This window comes from Chenopodium quinoa, unplaced genomic scaffold, assembly GCF_001683475.1.
Source record: "Chenopodium quinoa cultivar QQ74 unplaced genomic scaffold, ASM168347v1, whole genome shotgun sequence".
NCBI lineage: Eukaryota > Viridiplantae > Streptophyta > Magnoliopsida > Caryophyllales > Amaranthaceae > Chenopodium > Chenopodium quinoa.
The window spans coordinates 2,494,107-2,512,411 of record NW_018742899.1 but is presented as its reverse complement, the minus strand read 5'-3'; the positions used below and the strand labels follow the sequence as shown (position 1 = coordinate 2,512,411).

At 34.8% G+C, this 18,305-nt stretch overlaps 1 protein-coding gene and 1 pseudogene across 1 annotated transcript; one reads left to right on the top strand and one right to left on the bottom strand.

The window, feature by feature from the left end:
- The first annotated feature begins 9,117 nt into the window (after window positions 1-9,117).
- Window positions 9,118-13,556, top strand: LOC110727139 (annotated as a pseudogene).
- Window positions 13,557-13,667: 111 nt separating this feature from the next.
- LOC110727138 lies at window positions 13,668-16,548 on the bottom strand. The gene is made up of 3 exons (XM_021906679.1): window positions 16,166-16,548; window positions 14,914-14,987; window positions 13,668-14,054 (listed from the first exon to the last, which is right to left on the bottom strand). Exons 1-3 carry the CDS (start codon window positions 16,379-16,381, stop codon window positions 13,967-13,969), a joined length of 378 nt encoding a protein of 125 aa, XP_021762371.1. The 5' UTR covers window positions 16,382-16,548; the 3' UTR covers window positions 13,668-13,966.
- Between the last annotated feature and the right edge of the window lie 1,757 nt (window positions 16,549-18,305).

Genomic DNA, 18,305 nt, shown 5'->3' with positions numbered 1-18,305 from the left:
GTTAAAGTTGGCAACAGTAACCGTTGCCAACTGTTGTTTTAAAAAAAAAATTAAATTAAATCTGGCAACGGTTAACCGTTGCAATTTTTAAAAAAAATAAAAACCCGGGTTTTTTTGTATACTCCCTTACGTTACTGTTCATCGTTCTTCTTCAATTCATAACAAAACAACAACGCCAAATTGTGTTTCCCTCCTCCCTTCTTCATTCAACCCCCCTCTTTGTTCCTCCATTGAAGTGATGCAGCTTTCTCACCTCCGTTGAAGACAACACTCGCGTCGTACCTACAGCCAAACTCCCTACATTGAAACAGCTTCAACCTGATTAAGGTAAGTTCGTAGCAATTAGGTTTTACAATTGATGAATTCTTTCGAGTTTTTGGTGGTTTTGATTTACAATTTAGTAATTATTAGTTCCTGTAATCTAGGGTTTGTCAATATAGACGCGCATTGTCCCCCCTCCACGTACAACAACATTCTTCTCGCTCTCACGGTTGGTCTAAGGCACCATTTCAGGTACTTGTTCAAAACCCATTACTCATGACATACAATTACAAAGAATATTTGCTTTACAATTTAGTTGTTGGTTGTGTTGTTGATTGTGAAAAAAAATAGGGGGCAGTGGGGAGTAAGGCTGGTGGAGAGAGATGCATGTATAAGGGGGCATAAGGGGGAAGTGGGGAGTAAGTATAAGGGGGCAGTGGGGAGTAAGTATAAGGGGGCAGTGGGGAGTAAGGCTGGTGAAGCCGGGTTTGGGCAATGTTAGAGCCCTGTGCTCTGTGCTCCTGTTGTGTTGCAGCTTCTCAAAGGCAGAATTCCCTAAGTTCTGCCCTGTGCTCTGTGCTTCTGTTTCTGTTGCCTGTTCAGGCTGCTTTCTCTGAACTGATGCTACATTCTGTTCTGGTGCTGGCTGTCAGTGTGCCTGCTCAGTGCAGGTCTGTAGCTGCAACCTGTTGCTGAGCTTGCTTTGGTTTGTGTAGGTCTGTAGCTGGTTGGCTTGCTGTCAGATGGTGCTCTAGAAGTGGCTCTGCTCTGAGGTTTCTGTGGTGCTGGTTGTGTTGTTCTTGTTCAGCTGGCTGATCCTGTGTGTTGTCAGGTGGGAGCTGTTGTTTCAGCTGCTGTGTTTTTTTTTGGTTTCTTGATGTATAGCTTGGGCTTGTTTTAGCCTTGGTGTTTTTGTTTTATTTTTTCTTGTTTGTTTTGGTGTTTGGTTGTTTATAGCATTAGGCACCTATAACTAAGTGATTATGACATGTTTTAACTAGTTATAATATCAATAGACAAGAAATATAGAAAAAAGGTATCCTACTAGCCAAAATGGCCTTACTTGAGCCATTTTGGTTGAAATTGCGTCCCAAAACCTCTTGCTTGCTCTTTTCTTGTAATCTCAAGCATTAGGCACCTATAACTAAGTGATTATGACATGTTTTAACTAGTTATGAGTTCAATAGACAAGAATTATAGAAAATAGGCATCCTAGTAGCCAAAATGGCCTTACTTGAGCCTTTTTGGTTGAAATTGCGTCCCAAAACCACTTAGTTGCTCTTTTCTTGTAATCTCAAGCATTAGGAACCTATAACTAAGTGATTATGATATGTTTTAACTAGTTATAATATCAATAGACAAGAAATATAGAAAAAAGGCATCCTAGTAGCCAAATTGGCCTTACTTGAGCCATTTTGGTTGAAATTGCGTCCCAAAACCACTTACTTGCTCTTTTCTTGTAATCTCAAGCATTAGTCACCTATAAATAAGTGATTATGACATGTTTTAACTAGTTATGAGTTCAATAGACAAGAAATATAGAAAATAGGCATCCTAGTAGCCAAAATGGCCTCACTTGAGCCATTTTGGTTGAAATTGCGTCCCAAAACCACTTACTTGCTCTTTTCTTGTAATATCAAGCATTAGTCACCTATAACCAAGTGATAATGACATGTTTTAACTAGTTATGAGTTCAATAGACAAGAATTATAGAAAATAGGCATCATAGAAGCCAAAATGGCCTTACTTGGGCTATTTTGATCGAAAATGCGACCTAAACCCTCATATTGCTATTTTCTTGTAATTTCATTCCTTAGTCACATATAACTAAGTAATAATGTCATGTTATTATTATGAGTAAGCTAAGTATGTGTTCACTTACGTTTTGTGTATTATTCCAAGTTTTGCTCGGGTCATTCCTACTAACTAACCCCAATTATTATTAATTCACTTCTACTAACTCACGTTTTGTGTATTCTAAGTTTTGCAAGGGGCAAACGGGACAGCCATACACGAGCGAGGAACTCCATGTAATTCGAGAGATGTTGGCGACCTACATCACATTTAATTTGTAAATATCGTTTACTAGCTAGCTACTTCATCAATCCTAGCCTTAGCTTACTAATTATGTACTATACATTATTATAACTAATTAAAATTGTTTGTAGGTAACATGAAACATTTTTCTAATTTATATCATCTCTTGCGATTGTTATTATTATTTATGTTTTGTTATTAATAATACTAATTATTGTTACTATTATCATAATAATTATTATTATTATTATTACTATTATAATATTAATAATTATTATTAATATTAATATTATAATAATAATTATTATTATTATTAATATTAATATTATAATAATATTAATTATTATTATTATTAATATTAATATTATAACATTAATAATATTGCAGCCAAAAAAGAAATAAAAAAATACAGGTCAATGGCAACGGTTAACCGTTGCCAATATTTTTTAAAAAAAAAGGGCGCCATTGTATTTGGCAACGGTTAACCGTTGCCAACTCAAGCAATTAGCAACGGTTAACCGTTGCCAATTATTTTTAAAAACAAAAAATAAAAAGGGCGCCATGGTCAATGGCAACGGTTAACCGTTGCCAATTGCTTGAGTTGGCAACGGTTTTGAACCGTTGCCAATTATTTTGGGATTTGGCAACCCTCAAATACGCAACGGTTCAAAACCGTTGCCTTTGGGGGGGTTTGAACCGTTGCCAATTTGCTCTTTTCGTGTAGTGTAAATTGCATTATTCAACACACTAAATGAATCAAATTAAAGTCAAACAGCCCTTAAAATTCAAACAAAGCTAATTAATTAAATCAAAATAAAGTGAAATGCATTAAACAAATCTAATAGAATTACATGAAAGTCTAATTCATTCAACAAAGCTAATTGAATCAATAAAAAGTCAAACATATTGAATCAAAGATAATTGAATAAAATTAAAGTCAAAAAATGTAGAAAAAACAAATTGAAACATATGAAAGTAAGTCAAACACTCTCAAACAAAGTTTAGTAAATCAAATAAAAGTCAAATGGATTCTACAAAAGCTACTTGAATCAAATGTAAGTCAAACACATGCAACTAAAGTTAAATGAATCAAATGTACGTCAAATGCATTCAAATTCAACAAAGCTAACTGAATCAAATGAAAATCAAACACTTTCAAACAAATGTAATTAAATCAAATGAAAGTCAAACACTTTCAAACAAAGGTAATTAAATCAAATAAAAGTCAAATGAATTCAACAAAACTAATTGAATCATTTGAAACTTCAAAACACTATATATTAGTTTTGTTTCGGTTTAACGTGTTTTATGGTGTTTTTTAATAAGTTCATATTATTTGTCAAGTACATACAATATGACCCTTACATCCAATAATTATGTGTTTATCCGATCGAGACGAGTTCGAGTTTGGGGTGGGTCAAATCGGCTAGTAAACATAACGATTCGAGCTGAAATGGGTCCAGTTTAATTTGATCGAGTCGATATCGAGTAGCTTGTTAAATGATTTGGTCTAATTAGTAGATCGAACCCACTATTTTCTGTAATATTTGTTCCTTCTCTTTAATATTGTAAATATAAAAATTATAGATTGATGTGATGATGTGAATACTTAAATATTATAAAATTAATAAATACGATTAATAAAAAAAAATATTGTATAATATAATAATATTTACATTAGATACTCTCTTCATTTCATAATAATCGCAACACTCATCCGTTTTATAATAATTACATCACTTCTTTATTTTAGTAAGGACCCACAACTATTTTACTCGTATTATTTATCCCTCCAACCAACCCCACTTACACTACTTTATTATTATTATTATTATTATTATTATTATTATTATTATTATTATTATTATTATTATTATTATTATTATTATTATTATTATAGAAAAATAACAAAAACCTACAAAGTCAATCGATTTACAAGAAATTAGTGGGGAGCCGAGATACAATGTGGGCCCCCACTCCTCTAGCTATAGCGAACCTGATCCTGTTGAAGATGTGAGCAGCTGCACGAGCACCGATATCCTGAGTTCTAGCGAACGCCTGAACCCGCTTCAGCAACGCAACAACATCCTTCTCTAATTCCCCCAATAAAGAAAAGGAGAAAGGAAGAAAATCATAGCCAATAGCCCTGCAACGCGCCCCATACTTATCCCGCTTCCGTTGAGCCGCAGCCGACACAACACGACCAGGAACGAAGTCAGACAAACCAGATTGAGTCAAAGGAGAAGACCCCGTCAAGTTAACACATACATTAAGGCCTCTATCCCAGGAATAAAGCAACACATCTGCTGGTCGAAGAGCCCCATCGTTCCCTCCAGTCAACCCAACGTTAACCTCCTTTCTAGCAGAAATCCCATACTGAAAACATATATCAACAAGAGTGTCACGAACAACGTTGTGCCGATGTTTAATACCCACCATCCAAGCACAAGACACTGCATGATCCCCATAAATATCTCCATCAAAAACCCTTGCGCAAGCAGAACAAGGTGTCGAAACGGAGAACAAAGGAACACCCAACCGGTAGCAAAGAACACAACGATAAGTCTTACCATTCATAGTCTAACCCAAACCTAATATCGAGACCTCTCTCAACCAGGCCGAAGTGTGATCCCCCTGCTCGGACTTCCATAAGGCAACCTGACGCGGAGATAAGGAGAATTATTATTATTATTATTATTATTATTATTATTATTATTATTATTATTATTATTATTATTATATCCCTACTAACTATACTTATATTTAAAAAATCTCTTTTTGGTCCCCACCTTATAATTTTTCTAAAACCTTATGACAACCCTACTGTTGCGATTATTACGAAACAAAGGGATCGGAGTATAATATTTTATAAGGTAATTCGAGATTATCACGCAATTTTGAGTCTATTATTGAGATTATCGACTAGACTCATTAACAATTCGAGTCAATCTCAGGTTTGAGTCGAGTTAAGACCAAGTTTTACTGACTGCTGGAGCTCAATTACCCCGCAAGTTTTCTCGTACCATAAGCATCCGTATTAAAAATGCTTTATATTTCCTCTCTATATCTCTGCAACCTCGAAAGATGCCAAGGTATTTATAATTTCAAAGTAATGCGACTGTCAACGAATGGATTAAGTAGTTAATGTGACAATATGATATGTATGTTAATGTATGTGTATGGTATAGTTATAAAGGTTGTTGTCGGTGATTAGTCGTGTGGCCTCATACAACTTATAACCGATATTAAACCATACCCTTTCCGGTTAGTAATAATTTCAACATTTTCTTTTTAGAAATTTTTTCATTATTACAATTAAAAAAATTGGTTTGAACCCACAATAATTTTTTAATTATGTCTCCAACCATCCCCAATTAGTATATTATAATTATATTATTACTCATATACAAAAATATTTAATTATGTTATGAAATAATTCTTTTACCCAGCAACACCCTTCATATGTATTAACACTTATTTCAACTGCTACTGTTGAGATTAATATAAAACGGACAGAGTAAATAACAAGTGTAATGTTAATAATTTGGATTTTCATACGAAGTGCACATTAGAGATATTTACCCATAAATATCCAAAGAAGCAAGAAATTTTGATTGAAGTAGGTAAAGTATCATACTTGTTAGAGAAGAAATAAGAGTCAAAGGCCTATCTTTAAATGGTCTATAAACAACCACCTACCTACAATAAATGAAAACATAATGGACCGTCAATTAACTCCCCCGCTAACTAACGCAGTAACTTAGTATAAGCATCGCCGTTTTGCAACCGTTTGCCCCTGTGTACCTTCTCCTGCTGATTTGGCTTGCTTTTACTCCATTTTCTGACATGGCATCAAAGATTGACATAGAACAACAATCAAGAAGATTAACTGGGCAGCCCTCGCCTTGTAGGTGGATAACATTTTTAAATTTTCGTACAAATCTATTCAAATCATCCAATAAAAAAGAAGAAGTTAATATCAGTTTAAAATAAGTAAATATAAATAAATTATAGTAGTTTCAAATAATAAATTTAATAGCAAATTAGTAGGGGTAAAATTAAGTTTGTAAAACGTTAAACATTGTCTTCGAATTTTCAAATAACGCCCGCATTAATTATTACATGAAAATACGTTCTTGTCCTTGTATAAAATCAACCTATTTTACCTCAACTTATCATTTTCACTCTCCAGTTCTCTCCCCTCTAGTGGTCACCAGCCACTAATGTGTTGGGTTTCGTAGTGTTCGATACTGCGCAGAATGAAACCCTCCTAAAATCCGCACATAAATTAAAGTAACTAAACATGCATATTATTTAATTAATAATCACATAATTAATTAACAAGGAGAGAGAAAGAAGAAAAGACGATTTTACCCTTGATGCGTGCTTCGCTCTTTCTTAGAACTCGTACTTGAAAGCGTAAAGCTCCGCAAATGCGCAAGCCTCCGACGGCTCTCACCCTCTAGACTCGACCCAAACGGCCCCTACCCCGAAACTTAGTCAGGGCTAGACCAAAAGAACTTAGAGTATTAGAACTAAGGTACTCTCTTCTGGGAGATCCCTTAAAGTTCACAACTCAAGTGTCCCTTCCCAAATGCCAAATGATTGGTATTTATAGGGAAGGGAGCCCTTGAATTCCAATCTCCCATCAATGTGGGAGAGTTGGTAAAATGCATTTATTCAATTTAATTTTAATTCAAAATCGAATTAAAATGCAAATGAATCAACAAACGACAAGTGTCAAGTGGTGAGCAAGGGGTTAGGTGAGGACCACAAGGGGGGGGACCGCCCTCCCCTTGCTCCCCAAGCAAACCCACACACATGCTTTCACACGCACAACCAACCACACGTAAGAGCTGCCACACACAAGTGTTGTGGTTGGCATTGGCGCAAGGCCTGGCTGGCTGCTAGCCTTGCTGTGCGGCACAACTAGCACACGCACAGGCCAGCTTGCGTGCTGGGGCTTGTGCTGTGCGGCACAGCCAGCACACTCACAACCCAGCTTACATGCTGGGCCTTGTGCTGTGCGGCATTGTTGCTCGCATGGCCTAGCATGCTTGCTAGGCCCTCCCTACCCCACAAGGGAGCTGTTATCGCTAGCCTTTGCTAGCTAGTTGCTACTTGTGCTAGGCGCTGCCCAACACGCAAGCACGCACAACCCACAACACACGCACGCATAGCGCATTGCTGCTGCTAATGTGATGCTCGTGCTAGGCGCAGCCTAGCTGCTGCTATGCTTGCTGCTGAGTGCGAGGTCCAGCACGCTAGCACGCATGGCGTTTTAGCTGCTAGTTTGCGTGCGACCAGGTGCACAAGCCCCGCAAGCATGCTTAGCTTGCGGCACAACCATGTGATGCGTTCGGTGCCCTATGCTAGCCTAGCTTTAACTTGTCGTTTGCTTGATTTCTCGTCTCGTCGAATTCTAAATTCGACTCGACTTACGATGCTCAGTTTCAACGCTTTAAGCTCAATATCCAACGTCTTTGTTCGTAATACTCTAAGGACTCATTTAATCCTTCAGATTAATTCGTCATTTCGGTTCGGTTACTCGATTGGGTATGACCCGTAGGGTTCAGTCAAATTGAGCTGTAATATTAATTATACATTAATATTACTGATCGGAAGCGGCCTCCAGCTAGACATTCCGATCACTTCACTGAATAATTAGCTTTCTAATAATTTCAAACCCTCTATCGTAATAATACACTTGTTCGAAGGACACCATTCCTTTCACAACGGCCACCGATGCACCACCGCACCATAACTACCTTAAATAAACATAATTTTATTTCATTATAATAATTTTATTCCTCATCTTAAAAAAATAATAATTTAAGTACAACAAACCTTTTTTCTTTTCTCTTTTTTTTTTTTTGAAGGGTCAACAAACCTAATTTAAGTTAATAAATATTTGGTGAAAAACTGAAAATTATTTGAGGGAAACAATATGCAATTTAACTAATTGATGGCAAAACAATTTATCAATTTTTGTTTTTATTGAAGAGTTTGGTCCATCCTACCTCTTAAATATTCAAAGCATAAAATAATACGAAGTACTTCGTATGCCACTACCAAAAACACATTGTCACAAACTAGCAACTAGCAACTAGCAACTAGCAACACATACTACTCAGGGCGGATCCATAAGGCCATGGAGGGGAGCACTTGCATCCCCTTTTTGCAAAAAAATTATGAAATTCAAGTTAAGTAAAAAAAAAAAAAAAATGTATTTCAAATTCTAGCTTTTGCTCCCCCATTTTAAAAAGCTTATTTCCTACAAAAACTGACAATAGAAATTCTAAGTTCTAAAAAAGTAGTAAATTTTTATCCATATAAAATGATAAATGATATATTATCTCCGTTTTTTTTTTAAATATGGTAACATTTGCACTTTTGACATTATTCACACACTCTTCTAAAAGCACATATTACGTAAGGAAAAATAATCACTTGGGGTTTTGTTAGACTTGTCTCGATTATGATTGTTATTGTTACCGTTATATAATTACCCCCATGTTGCAATGTTAAAAAAACGGAGGATTTATGTAGACTTAACAGACTAAATATGAATTTTGAAGTAAAAGCATTACTCATTATTGAAACATTAATAATACTAATGGTCAATAATATCCTTTTTTTTTTTTTTTTTGGGTTATATAAGACTAAAAAATTTTGGACCCATTTTAAAATTTCTGAATACACTACTGATACTACTGGTAAAAAAATAAAGAACTAAAACCTATTCGTGTACAACTCTTACTCCGTATTATAAAATCCCACATAAGCATATTTTGCTAATTCGTTGATCAATTTTGTCTTTAAGAAAAATAATTTAGAGGAACACGAGCATTAGTAATTGTTATTCGTGTGAGAAAAAAAAAGTGTATAGTTTGGGGGAAAACTCCTCTAAAACCTCAGTCGTGTATGCAGTTGAAGCCACTAAACCCTTGAAACCCAAGAGAGAGAAATGAGCAGAATTGCGTCATTGTTGTTGAAGAAGAACAAAGCCTTGAATTCCATTTTATACAATAATGTCAAGGGATTTTTGAGTAATTCCAGCAATTGCAGAACTTTTTCTTCTTCTTATGAAGGCTTCAGATTCTTCTCCTCTGCAATTGGTTTTTCTGCTTCAATTACTGCTCGAAATGCCGCCATTTCTAGCTTCCGATCTCTTCCCAAGGTTTTTTTCTTGCTTGATTTTTCTGGGTTCTTTCTCATTTTTTTCCCCGAATTTGTCAATTATTCTGGGATCATGGAAATTTTTCTAATTATTCTAGCTCAAATTTTGTTGTTAAATTCTGTTTTTTACTTGGATATTGTTATTTTTTTGTGCAATTGTTTTGGGTGCTTAAAAATTGATATATGAAGTAGTATTCTTGTAATTCACATATCTTCAATCTGATGAAATTGTTAATTCTTTTTATGTTGATTTTGGCATTAATTAGTTAATTAATAAAAGCCCCTTTAGATTGGGAGGATCATTCAATATACAAGTAATATTTTACAGAAAATTTGTGAATTTGACAAGGTTGAGAATGCAAAAAGTTTAAGCTGAATCAACAAGAACACCTATTTTACATTGGTCACTAACAATGCTTTATTACATCCATAGACAAGAAGTTGAAATTATATTGTTCTTGAGAAATATAGGTTACAAAATTAGGCTAGGAAAGAATTAAGGAGTTTATATATCACTCCTCGAAATACAAACCAATTAAGGGCCAAGAAATTAGCCTGAATTGATTATTGTGCAGGGTCACTTGGAGCGACACTGATTCAAGGCATATTCTAACAATATGGTTACTAACCTAAAGGAGAATGAGATTTTTTTTCCAAGTTTTTCAGAGCTGAGGATGAATAACTTTTGGCTGTATGGCATTGTAACATTGTATGATTAATTTTATAAGGTTCTTGTTTAATTCTGCTTCTATTGCTATGCTCATGAATAATATATGTCTTTGCTCCTAAGTCCTGATGCTGTATTGTTCTATATCACAGGTTGTCCATAGATACTCGATGAGGGGTATGTGCACAGCTTCTTCAGTTCCGGTTGAAAAGGCAGGATTAAAGCTATTAGTGACAGCTGGGCCACGTGCTCAGATGATGGTTGGAATTTGGCTATTCGGTTCTGCGGCATGGGTGTTCAGCATGGTTATTCTTGGTGGAATTACTCGACTTACTCGCTCTGGTCTTTCGATGACTGATTGGAAATTTACTGGGAACCTTCCTCCTATGTCAGAGGAAGAATGGGCACTTGAATTTGAGAAATACAAGCAATCCCCCAAGTACAAGCGGTTAGTGCTCATTTCTCTTGAAAATAATACGACACTACAATAAAGCAATGATTGTCTTCATACATGCAACAATTGTTTTATAATGGTGGCATTCATGCTAATAGCCGCGTGCAGCTTGAAGTGTAAAAGTTAGTTTCTTGTACAACTTGTTTGATATTCGTTGTTTTATATGAGTTTCATCCAGTATTAACAAGGGGATGAGTCTTGAGATTTCATGTTCATTTACTGGATGGAATATGCACATCGAATGTGGGGAAGGGCACTCGGTGTCATGTTTGCTTTGCCATTTTCATATTTCCTGCGTAAAGGGTTTATTACTGTACGTCTTGGTCTGAGGCTTTCAACTCTATTTGCTCTTGGGGCTGGGTAGGGGCTCATTGGCTGGTGGATGGTTAAAAGTGGTCTTGAGGTAATTGTGCAAACTTAATCAAGGACTCCATCAATTATATGTTTCCATAATGATAAATGACCAGTTTACTTTCTTCTTTTCCTTTCCTCAGGAACCTGTATCAGAATATGCCGAGCCAAGGGTAAGCCCTTACCGGCTAGCAGCTCACCTTACTTCGGCTTTTGCTATATATTGTGGTCTTCTTTGGACTGCTCTTTCTGTAGTCATGCCTGAACCACCAGCTGAGTCGTTAGCATGGGTTAATGGTGCAGCAAAACTTAAGTACCTTGCCATCCCCGTGAGTCTTCTTGTTGGTGTCACTGCAGTCTCGGGAGCATTTGTTGCTGGAAATGATGCTGTATGGTTGTTCTGTTTTCTGCTATAATTTAACTTGCATTTATCTGGTTTATCTGCTATAATCTATGACAAAGATTAACAAGGTATCATTCATTAGGGTCGTGCATATAATACCTTTCCTAAGATGGGTGATACATGGATTCCAGATGATGTTTTGAGTATGAAGCCAATTATGAGAATTTTTTTTGAAAATACATCTACAGTACAGGTACGAATCGTGCTTTCATTTTGTACAATAGTCAACTGTTATATTGATAGAAAACATGGCGTCACCTATGATTTTCCTAAGGCGTTCTTGAAACCTTAGGATTTTCTTTGCGCTGAAGTGTAGACGAGTAGTTAATAAGTATATCCTTCGGTAATTGGTACTGCTTGGCATTGATTTTTCAAGTACAGGGAAAATAACACTGAATAGGCTCATTATGTTTGCAGTTGCTTTTCTATATTTAGGTTACATCTCATATTAACTTTTTTAATCCTAGCCAATTGTATGCTCTTTTAAAGTCTCTTGAAATCTTCTGATTTGGCAGGGTCGAATCATATAACTCTTGTGCGCCTCCCCCCCCCCCCCCTCTCTCTCTCCAAACAAAAAAAAAAAAAAAAAAAAAAAAAAAAAAAAAAAAAAAAAATTAAAGAAGAAGAAGAAAAGTTAATTCTAACAAACTTGAAATAATTATAAAGAACTGATATGGAATGCCTTATAATCCGTTTCATTTTATCACAGACAGCAAGTTAAAACACAACCCTTCCCCATAAAAATGGTGACCTTTAGACTCAAGTGCATCTCATATCTACTTCCTATTCTTGCATAGATAAGCAGTAGCATATGCCATACTGTGTATTTATGTAATATAATAAGTAAATGACTTGATAGTTAGAATTACTGCAAACCTTGCAACTATGGTTATGAATGATGGCCTTGTTCAAACCCAACAAATGCAATGACTAAGCTTAAAAGGATCTCTCAGCACATATGCCAACACAACGGCCCTTTAATAAAATTTTACCAGTAGTAATGTAACCTTAGCAGGATTATTTTTATTTGTTACTGTATTGTATATCCTTTTCTAGAGCTAGTGTGTAGATGATGTTTTCTATGCATTTAAGTCCCTTGAGATCTAGCTTACCACAATCTACTCTTACTTAAAGTTGGATACCATATAGCATGACTAGAATATGTGTATTTTCCTTGTTATAACTAAACAGAATTAAATTTTCAGATTGTGAAGAACATTATTATGACCCTCAAGTATCTTTGGATCAATGAGAAATTTATAATTTGCATTACTATGTCTTGCAGTTGGATCATCGTATCTTAGCCACTGCAACCCTGGCATCAATCTGCGGTTTGTGGTGGACAGCAAGGAAGCTAGATATCCACCCTGCTGTGAGATCTTTGGTTGGCAGCACTCTTGGAATTGCTGGTCTACAGGTGAATTAAAACTTTCAAGTTCTTGCATATGTTCAGCGATGCTGAAAACTTTCATTTTCAATTCTGCAAATTGCATGATTCTACTTGCAGTTTACTCGTGCTTTTATTGTAAATAGTACAATAAGTACATGAATGACCCTGATAATTTGTATTCATCAAATGTGTGATTCTATTTGCAGGTTACTCTGGGAATCTCAACTTCGTTGTCATACGTTCCGGTTTCACTTGGCACAGCTCATCAGGTTGGAGCACTAACTCTTTTAACTATGATGATCCTGCTTAATCATACTGTTCGCAAGCCATCTGTCTCTCTCCTAAGAACTCTGCCTTCGGTTGCAAAAGCAACATAATCATTCGGACTCTTTGTTTTACGATTTGTGAGCATTTAGATAGACTTTCTTTAACATTCATTATTGAAAACACTCACATAGTTTGGACGATTGGACTTGGTAGAGTTTGGGAACAAACATGAAGTCCTCAATAATGTTAGTCAAAAATCGGAAATTTTATAGGAAGTACCGTTTCATATACAAGGAAATTTTATGTCGAATAAGTGTTTATACCAGGTACTAAGTTTTTATCACTATATTGAAAATTTGCTTGCTAGGTCTACTCTTTCAGCAATAGAAGCATATGCAACACATCCTCCTTGTGACTACAACATCAAACAATCTCGGTGTCTCTCTCCTCTCTGGAGTGGATGAAAGTTCGATGTTTTGAAGTTTACATTTATTAATCAAAATATAATTACTTAAACTTTATTGCTTTAACCATTTTTTCAATAGAATAGCTTCAATTGAACATATAATTATTACAGACATCATTTGCTTTTGTGCAACCATTTTTCTCACATTTTGACTTGTAAAACTAATTATCATTCTCCCGTTTCTTTGCCTGGAAGTGGTTTGCTATATGATCGAGTTGCCTTACAGTCTTACACTATCATAACAAACCTTTGTTATGAGAGAAGTCTTTATTTTATCACTTACATTTGTCAATAAAACAATACACGAGTAAACCTAAACATAAGGGCCACATTTTCGTATTTCACCACGGTATTGAAAAATACAGATACCCAGAAGAAATAAGCAGATGGTATGATCATATCCGTGCAAATTTAACTATAGCAAGTTCTGAGTTTCACTCCAAGGGTGTGGGGTTGGAACAAAATTTAGTTCTAAAAAGCAAAGAGCACAATTAATTGATTGCATCACTTCTCTCGCCATGATCTTCGCTGCGGCCGCTGCAACAGTAGAAATGTGGCAGCTTCACACGACCACAACCCCTACACAGCCAACAGGCAATAGCAAAGGTTAAAAGATGAATAAATTGCAACCACAACTGCAATTAAAACTTAGTGAGACATCCCAAAAATAAAACACAAACAGGCATTGATATTGATCAACATTGCGATTTATGTGATTTTATTTTAAACTTCCTATTTATATTCAAATAGAAAATCTCAGGATGTCCAAAATATCATTAAAAATGCAGGTGAGGTTAGACAGTCCCAGAAATAGATTTTTTCATTATTCCTAGTATTGCACATCGTCTCTTACTCTATATCCGTTGTTACTGAGTATGTCACCAAATCAATTCCTTCGTTTAAAAAAAATAATGATAAAAAAAATTCACACTTTTTAATTTAGATGGCGAAAATGATATTCACACTCCCTTTTCAGACTTTTCTGTTTTATCCCTCCATCTCATCAAATATTTTCCTGTTCTTAACCAAAACTTTTGCTGAAACTTAACCTGGTGCAGAGGGAAAAGAAGCAAACAGTAGCCATTTGCTGGTTGCTACAAAATGCCAAGATGTGATGCAACCTAATTTGCCACTGAATTCACTGTCCACTCTCGTGTATATTCACATTGGATATGATATCTAATTAAGAGAATAAGTTCAGTGTAACACACCCCCTCAATATTAAAATGTTGTGAAGGAGTGGACATGTTTCCATTGCTTATCTCACGAGAGTTGCAAAACAAATCCCAAATCAAAACTCTTATCTACTTGTAACTCCATAGAAGAACCAAAAGAATGTAAAGCACATATCTTATACGCAGTTCATAAACACAGTTTTTGTCAAGAATGTCAACTCAAAGATCAAAATTTCAGATAGATATCAGATGAAATGCCTTACTTGCATCGGACTATAACTGGAGTTGGTTTCAGAGCCTTCGGCCCATTTCTAATGCCTCTCTTGTGTTTTGAAACCTGATCAAGCAAATAAGATTTACATTAATAAATCATGCAACAGGCAAAACTGTGTAGCTTAACAGCTCTTAGCATCTTTTGTTCATACACTTGTCAAAATTATCTTCTACAAACAGCATAAAAAATATGACATTACAACTTTGTAACTAGCAGCATTAGCAACAAAACCAGCCTATTTCCAAAAAAACAAATTACAGTGTCTCAGTGGAAACAGGAGATGAAAGTTCAGATATATTTCATACTAAGCAACCTGGCATCTCAGTCAATTACACTTTTAACCAATATACAGATTTTTATATATTCCATTCTGAATTTACACTAGCACTTCATATATCGATTTTCAAATTTAACCATCATGATTGTGAATTTACAATATACAGATTTTTATATATTCCATTATGAATTTACACTAGCACTTCATATATCCATTTTCAAATTTAACCATCATAATTGTGATATCTATACTCTATACAAATAGGATAAGAAACAAGCAAATTCAACAAGTATCATCCACACCAACCATGATAAATTGACAATAACTACACTCAAACTAGCTGCTTGTATTGAGTACCCTTGTAAGAATTAACAAACTGTTTCAAACTTTTTTTTGCTAACAACTAACCCAAAATAAAATATAATGCAACAATCACAATCTATTCACACTCCTCGGTGTCATGAATCATATCCGAAACCATTAATTTAGTATTCGTAGCTCATACTTAGTTTCCCTTCTTTGGAATATTCAACAATTTTCAATATTGTAGGCAATAACCAACAACAAAAAAATTCAACAAAGATAGAATCAAAATGATGCATCAACTAGTCATCTAGTAAGAACATCACTAAGCACGAAAAGATCGTGTAAATCAATATACATTGCAGAAATGCCGTATCATCATGCTTCCAAATTGACCATTAACTCAAAATTTCAACAAACATAGATTAATTGAAGCACATAAATGACACAAATAGCCAACAATGTAGCACAGCAATTAAAACCCTAAACCCATAAAACTATCAAAACTAAATTCCTTAAACCCTAATAGCCCAGAAGCCGAAAACCACAAAGAACAACAAATTTGAAAAAAACAAATCAATCAAACAACATTACATGATTCGAAACCCTAAATTTATAAACAAAATAAAAACCAGGAAAAATTAAAAAATTGATCTTTGACCTTCTTTTTGGGAACAGCCATGAGGTCCATGAATCCGCCGCCAAGAACAGAATTGGTGTCATCTTCAGGAAGAATTAAAGGGGGCGATGAAATGGGGTCAATTGAATTGCCGAAAGATGGTGGAAGTGCATAAGCATGAGTAAATCTTCTGACAGTATGCAGACATCCATCAACTTTTCCCTGTAAATTTCGTTGTAATCCCAATCTGAATGCCATGAATTCACTATCTTTCCACTTTTGAAGAAATCCCAACTAGGAATTTGGTATTTGCAGAGTGTGGGTTTAAGAGGAGAGAAGAGAAAAAGTACCCGTATGCCTTATTCTGATGTGCTAGTGCTAGTGCTAGTGCTAGTGCAAAGGTTTTGCGAGGTGATTCAATTGGGTTATTGCCTATTGGGGTTCGTTTATCCATATGGGTTGAGTCGGGTTAGATCTAATTGGGTTCGTTAATCATTTTAAGTTTAATTTGGTTGAATTGGGTATAATTCCAATTATTCAAGGTTAAGATTGGATTTGGGGTTGTTTATCCATATAGGTCGAGTCGGGTTAAGATTGGATTAGGTTTGTTAATCATTTTGAGTTTTATTTTACTGCCTCCATTTCAATTTATTTACATTTACCGTAAAAAAATAGAAACTACAAATAATTTGTAACAAAGGTCCCCCCCCCCTATTGTTCATTGAGTGATTTCCATAGAAAATTCTCAAAGATAGTTAAATTCCTCAAGTACGCTACATTTTACAAAAACCTTGCATACTATCCACGTCTACCAAAAATTGGGCCACTTTTATAAAAGGGTATAAACCTTATAAATCGCTTCGATTAGAGGTTCTATGAATACACATATATCAAAATATAGTTTAGTAATCATACTCTTAAGAAACCGCTAATTGAATTAACAGTTTTTATTAAGAGTAAAACCACTAATTCAATTAACATTTTTTAGTGTGAACTGGGGAAAAAAATAAAAAAAAAAAAAAATTGTGATGGTGTGGACGATATGTCCAAATATTGATAAAATGTAGCATAGTTATGGAATTTAATTATTTTGGAGCAATTTATATGGAAACCGCTCTTGTTCATTTCTTTCTATATTTCCTTATCCAAAATATTGATAAAATGTGGCATAGTTATGGAATTTAATTATTTTGGAGCAATTTATATGGAAACCGCTCTTGTTCTTTTCTTTCTATATTTCCTTATCATAATATCATATGCAACTTTGTTTTTCTCTTTTCATTTGCCACTCACAAACAAATTTTACCAAAATATAGATGAATGTCACATCGTTGGAAATAAATTGAAACTGAAGTGATAGTTAATTTGGGTTTAATTCCTTTTTTCCCGGATTAAGATTGGATTGGTTCGTTATGTCGTTTCGAGTCCCCTTTGAATTAAGTTAGGTTCGATTCTATTTATTCTAGGTTCGAATTAGAATGGACTATGTCAACGATTTTGTTCTATTTATGTCAATTACAAATTTAGGTTGGGTTGTGTTGGGTTATTTTCAAATTCTATCATGTTTGAGGTTAGAACTACTTCTGAATATGAGTCAATTATGATCAAATTATCTCGGACTTTTTGTCAAATTGATTTGAAAATCATTTTAGGTTTGGATTATATTGGAAATTAGCTTGTTTACCTTTGGTTTAAATTTGTTTATGTAACGAAAGAAACAAAAGTTAATTGAGGAACAATTTTGAAATCAATATGTAAATAAAGGAATATCTGAACATCACTCCAATCTTTAAAAGAAGCAATTTTGTGCCCTTTCATTAAAAAAATAAAAAATTTAATTAAAAGAAAATCATTTTATAAACTGACACTTTTGAAGTGTTAAGATTATCTTTCTTTGCGTAGTAAATTAGATAAATTCCGTATTTACTCCCGGATCTTTCTTCTTCTTCTTCTTTTAGTAATTAAGGAGAAGGACGCTACCCCTCTCGATTTTTTGGTCCACTCGAATTCACTCTAGTGAGTTAAAAAAAAATGGCTAGTTCTTAAAGATATTATTGCTGAAATCTTACATAATACTTCCTCTATTTTCTTTTAAATGCAACACACCTTTTTCGGAATGCAACACACCTTTTTCGGCATGCACTATGAGGAAGAGATTAAGTAATGTAAACGGACAAGTTAA

Excerpts from the sequence above, each read along its gene's own strand:
- LOC110727138 (XM_021906679.1), bottom strand. The coding sequence starts at position 16,381 with ATGGCATTCAGATTGGGATTACAACGAAATTTACAGGGAAAAGTTGAT. Across the intron at positions 14,988-16,165 it reads TGGCTGTTCCCAAAAAGAAG|GTTTCAAAACACAAGAGAGG; the intron begins GTCAAAGATCAA and ends TTGCTTGATCAG. Across the intron at positions 14,055-14,913 it reads CCAGTTATAGTCCGATGCAA|GGGTTGTGGTCGTGTGAAGC; the intron begins GTAAGGCATTTC and ends TTGGCTGTGTAG.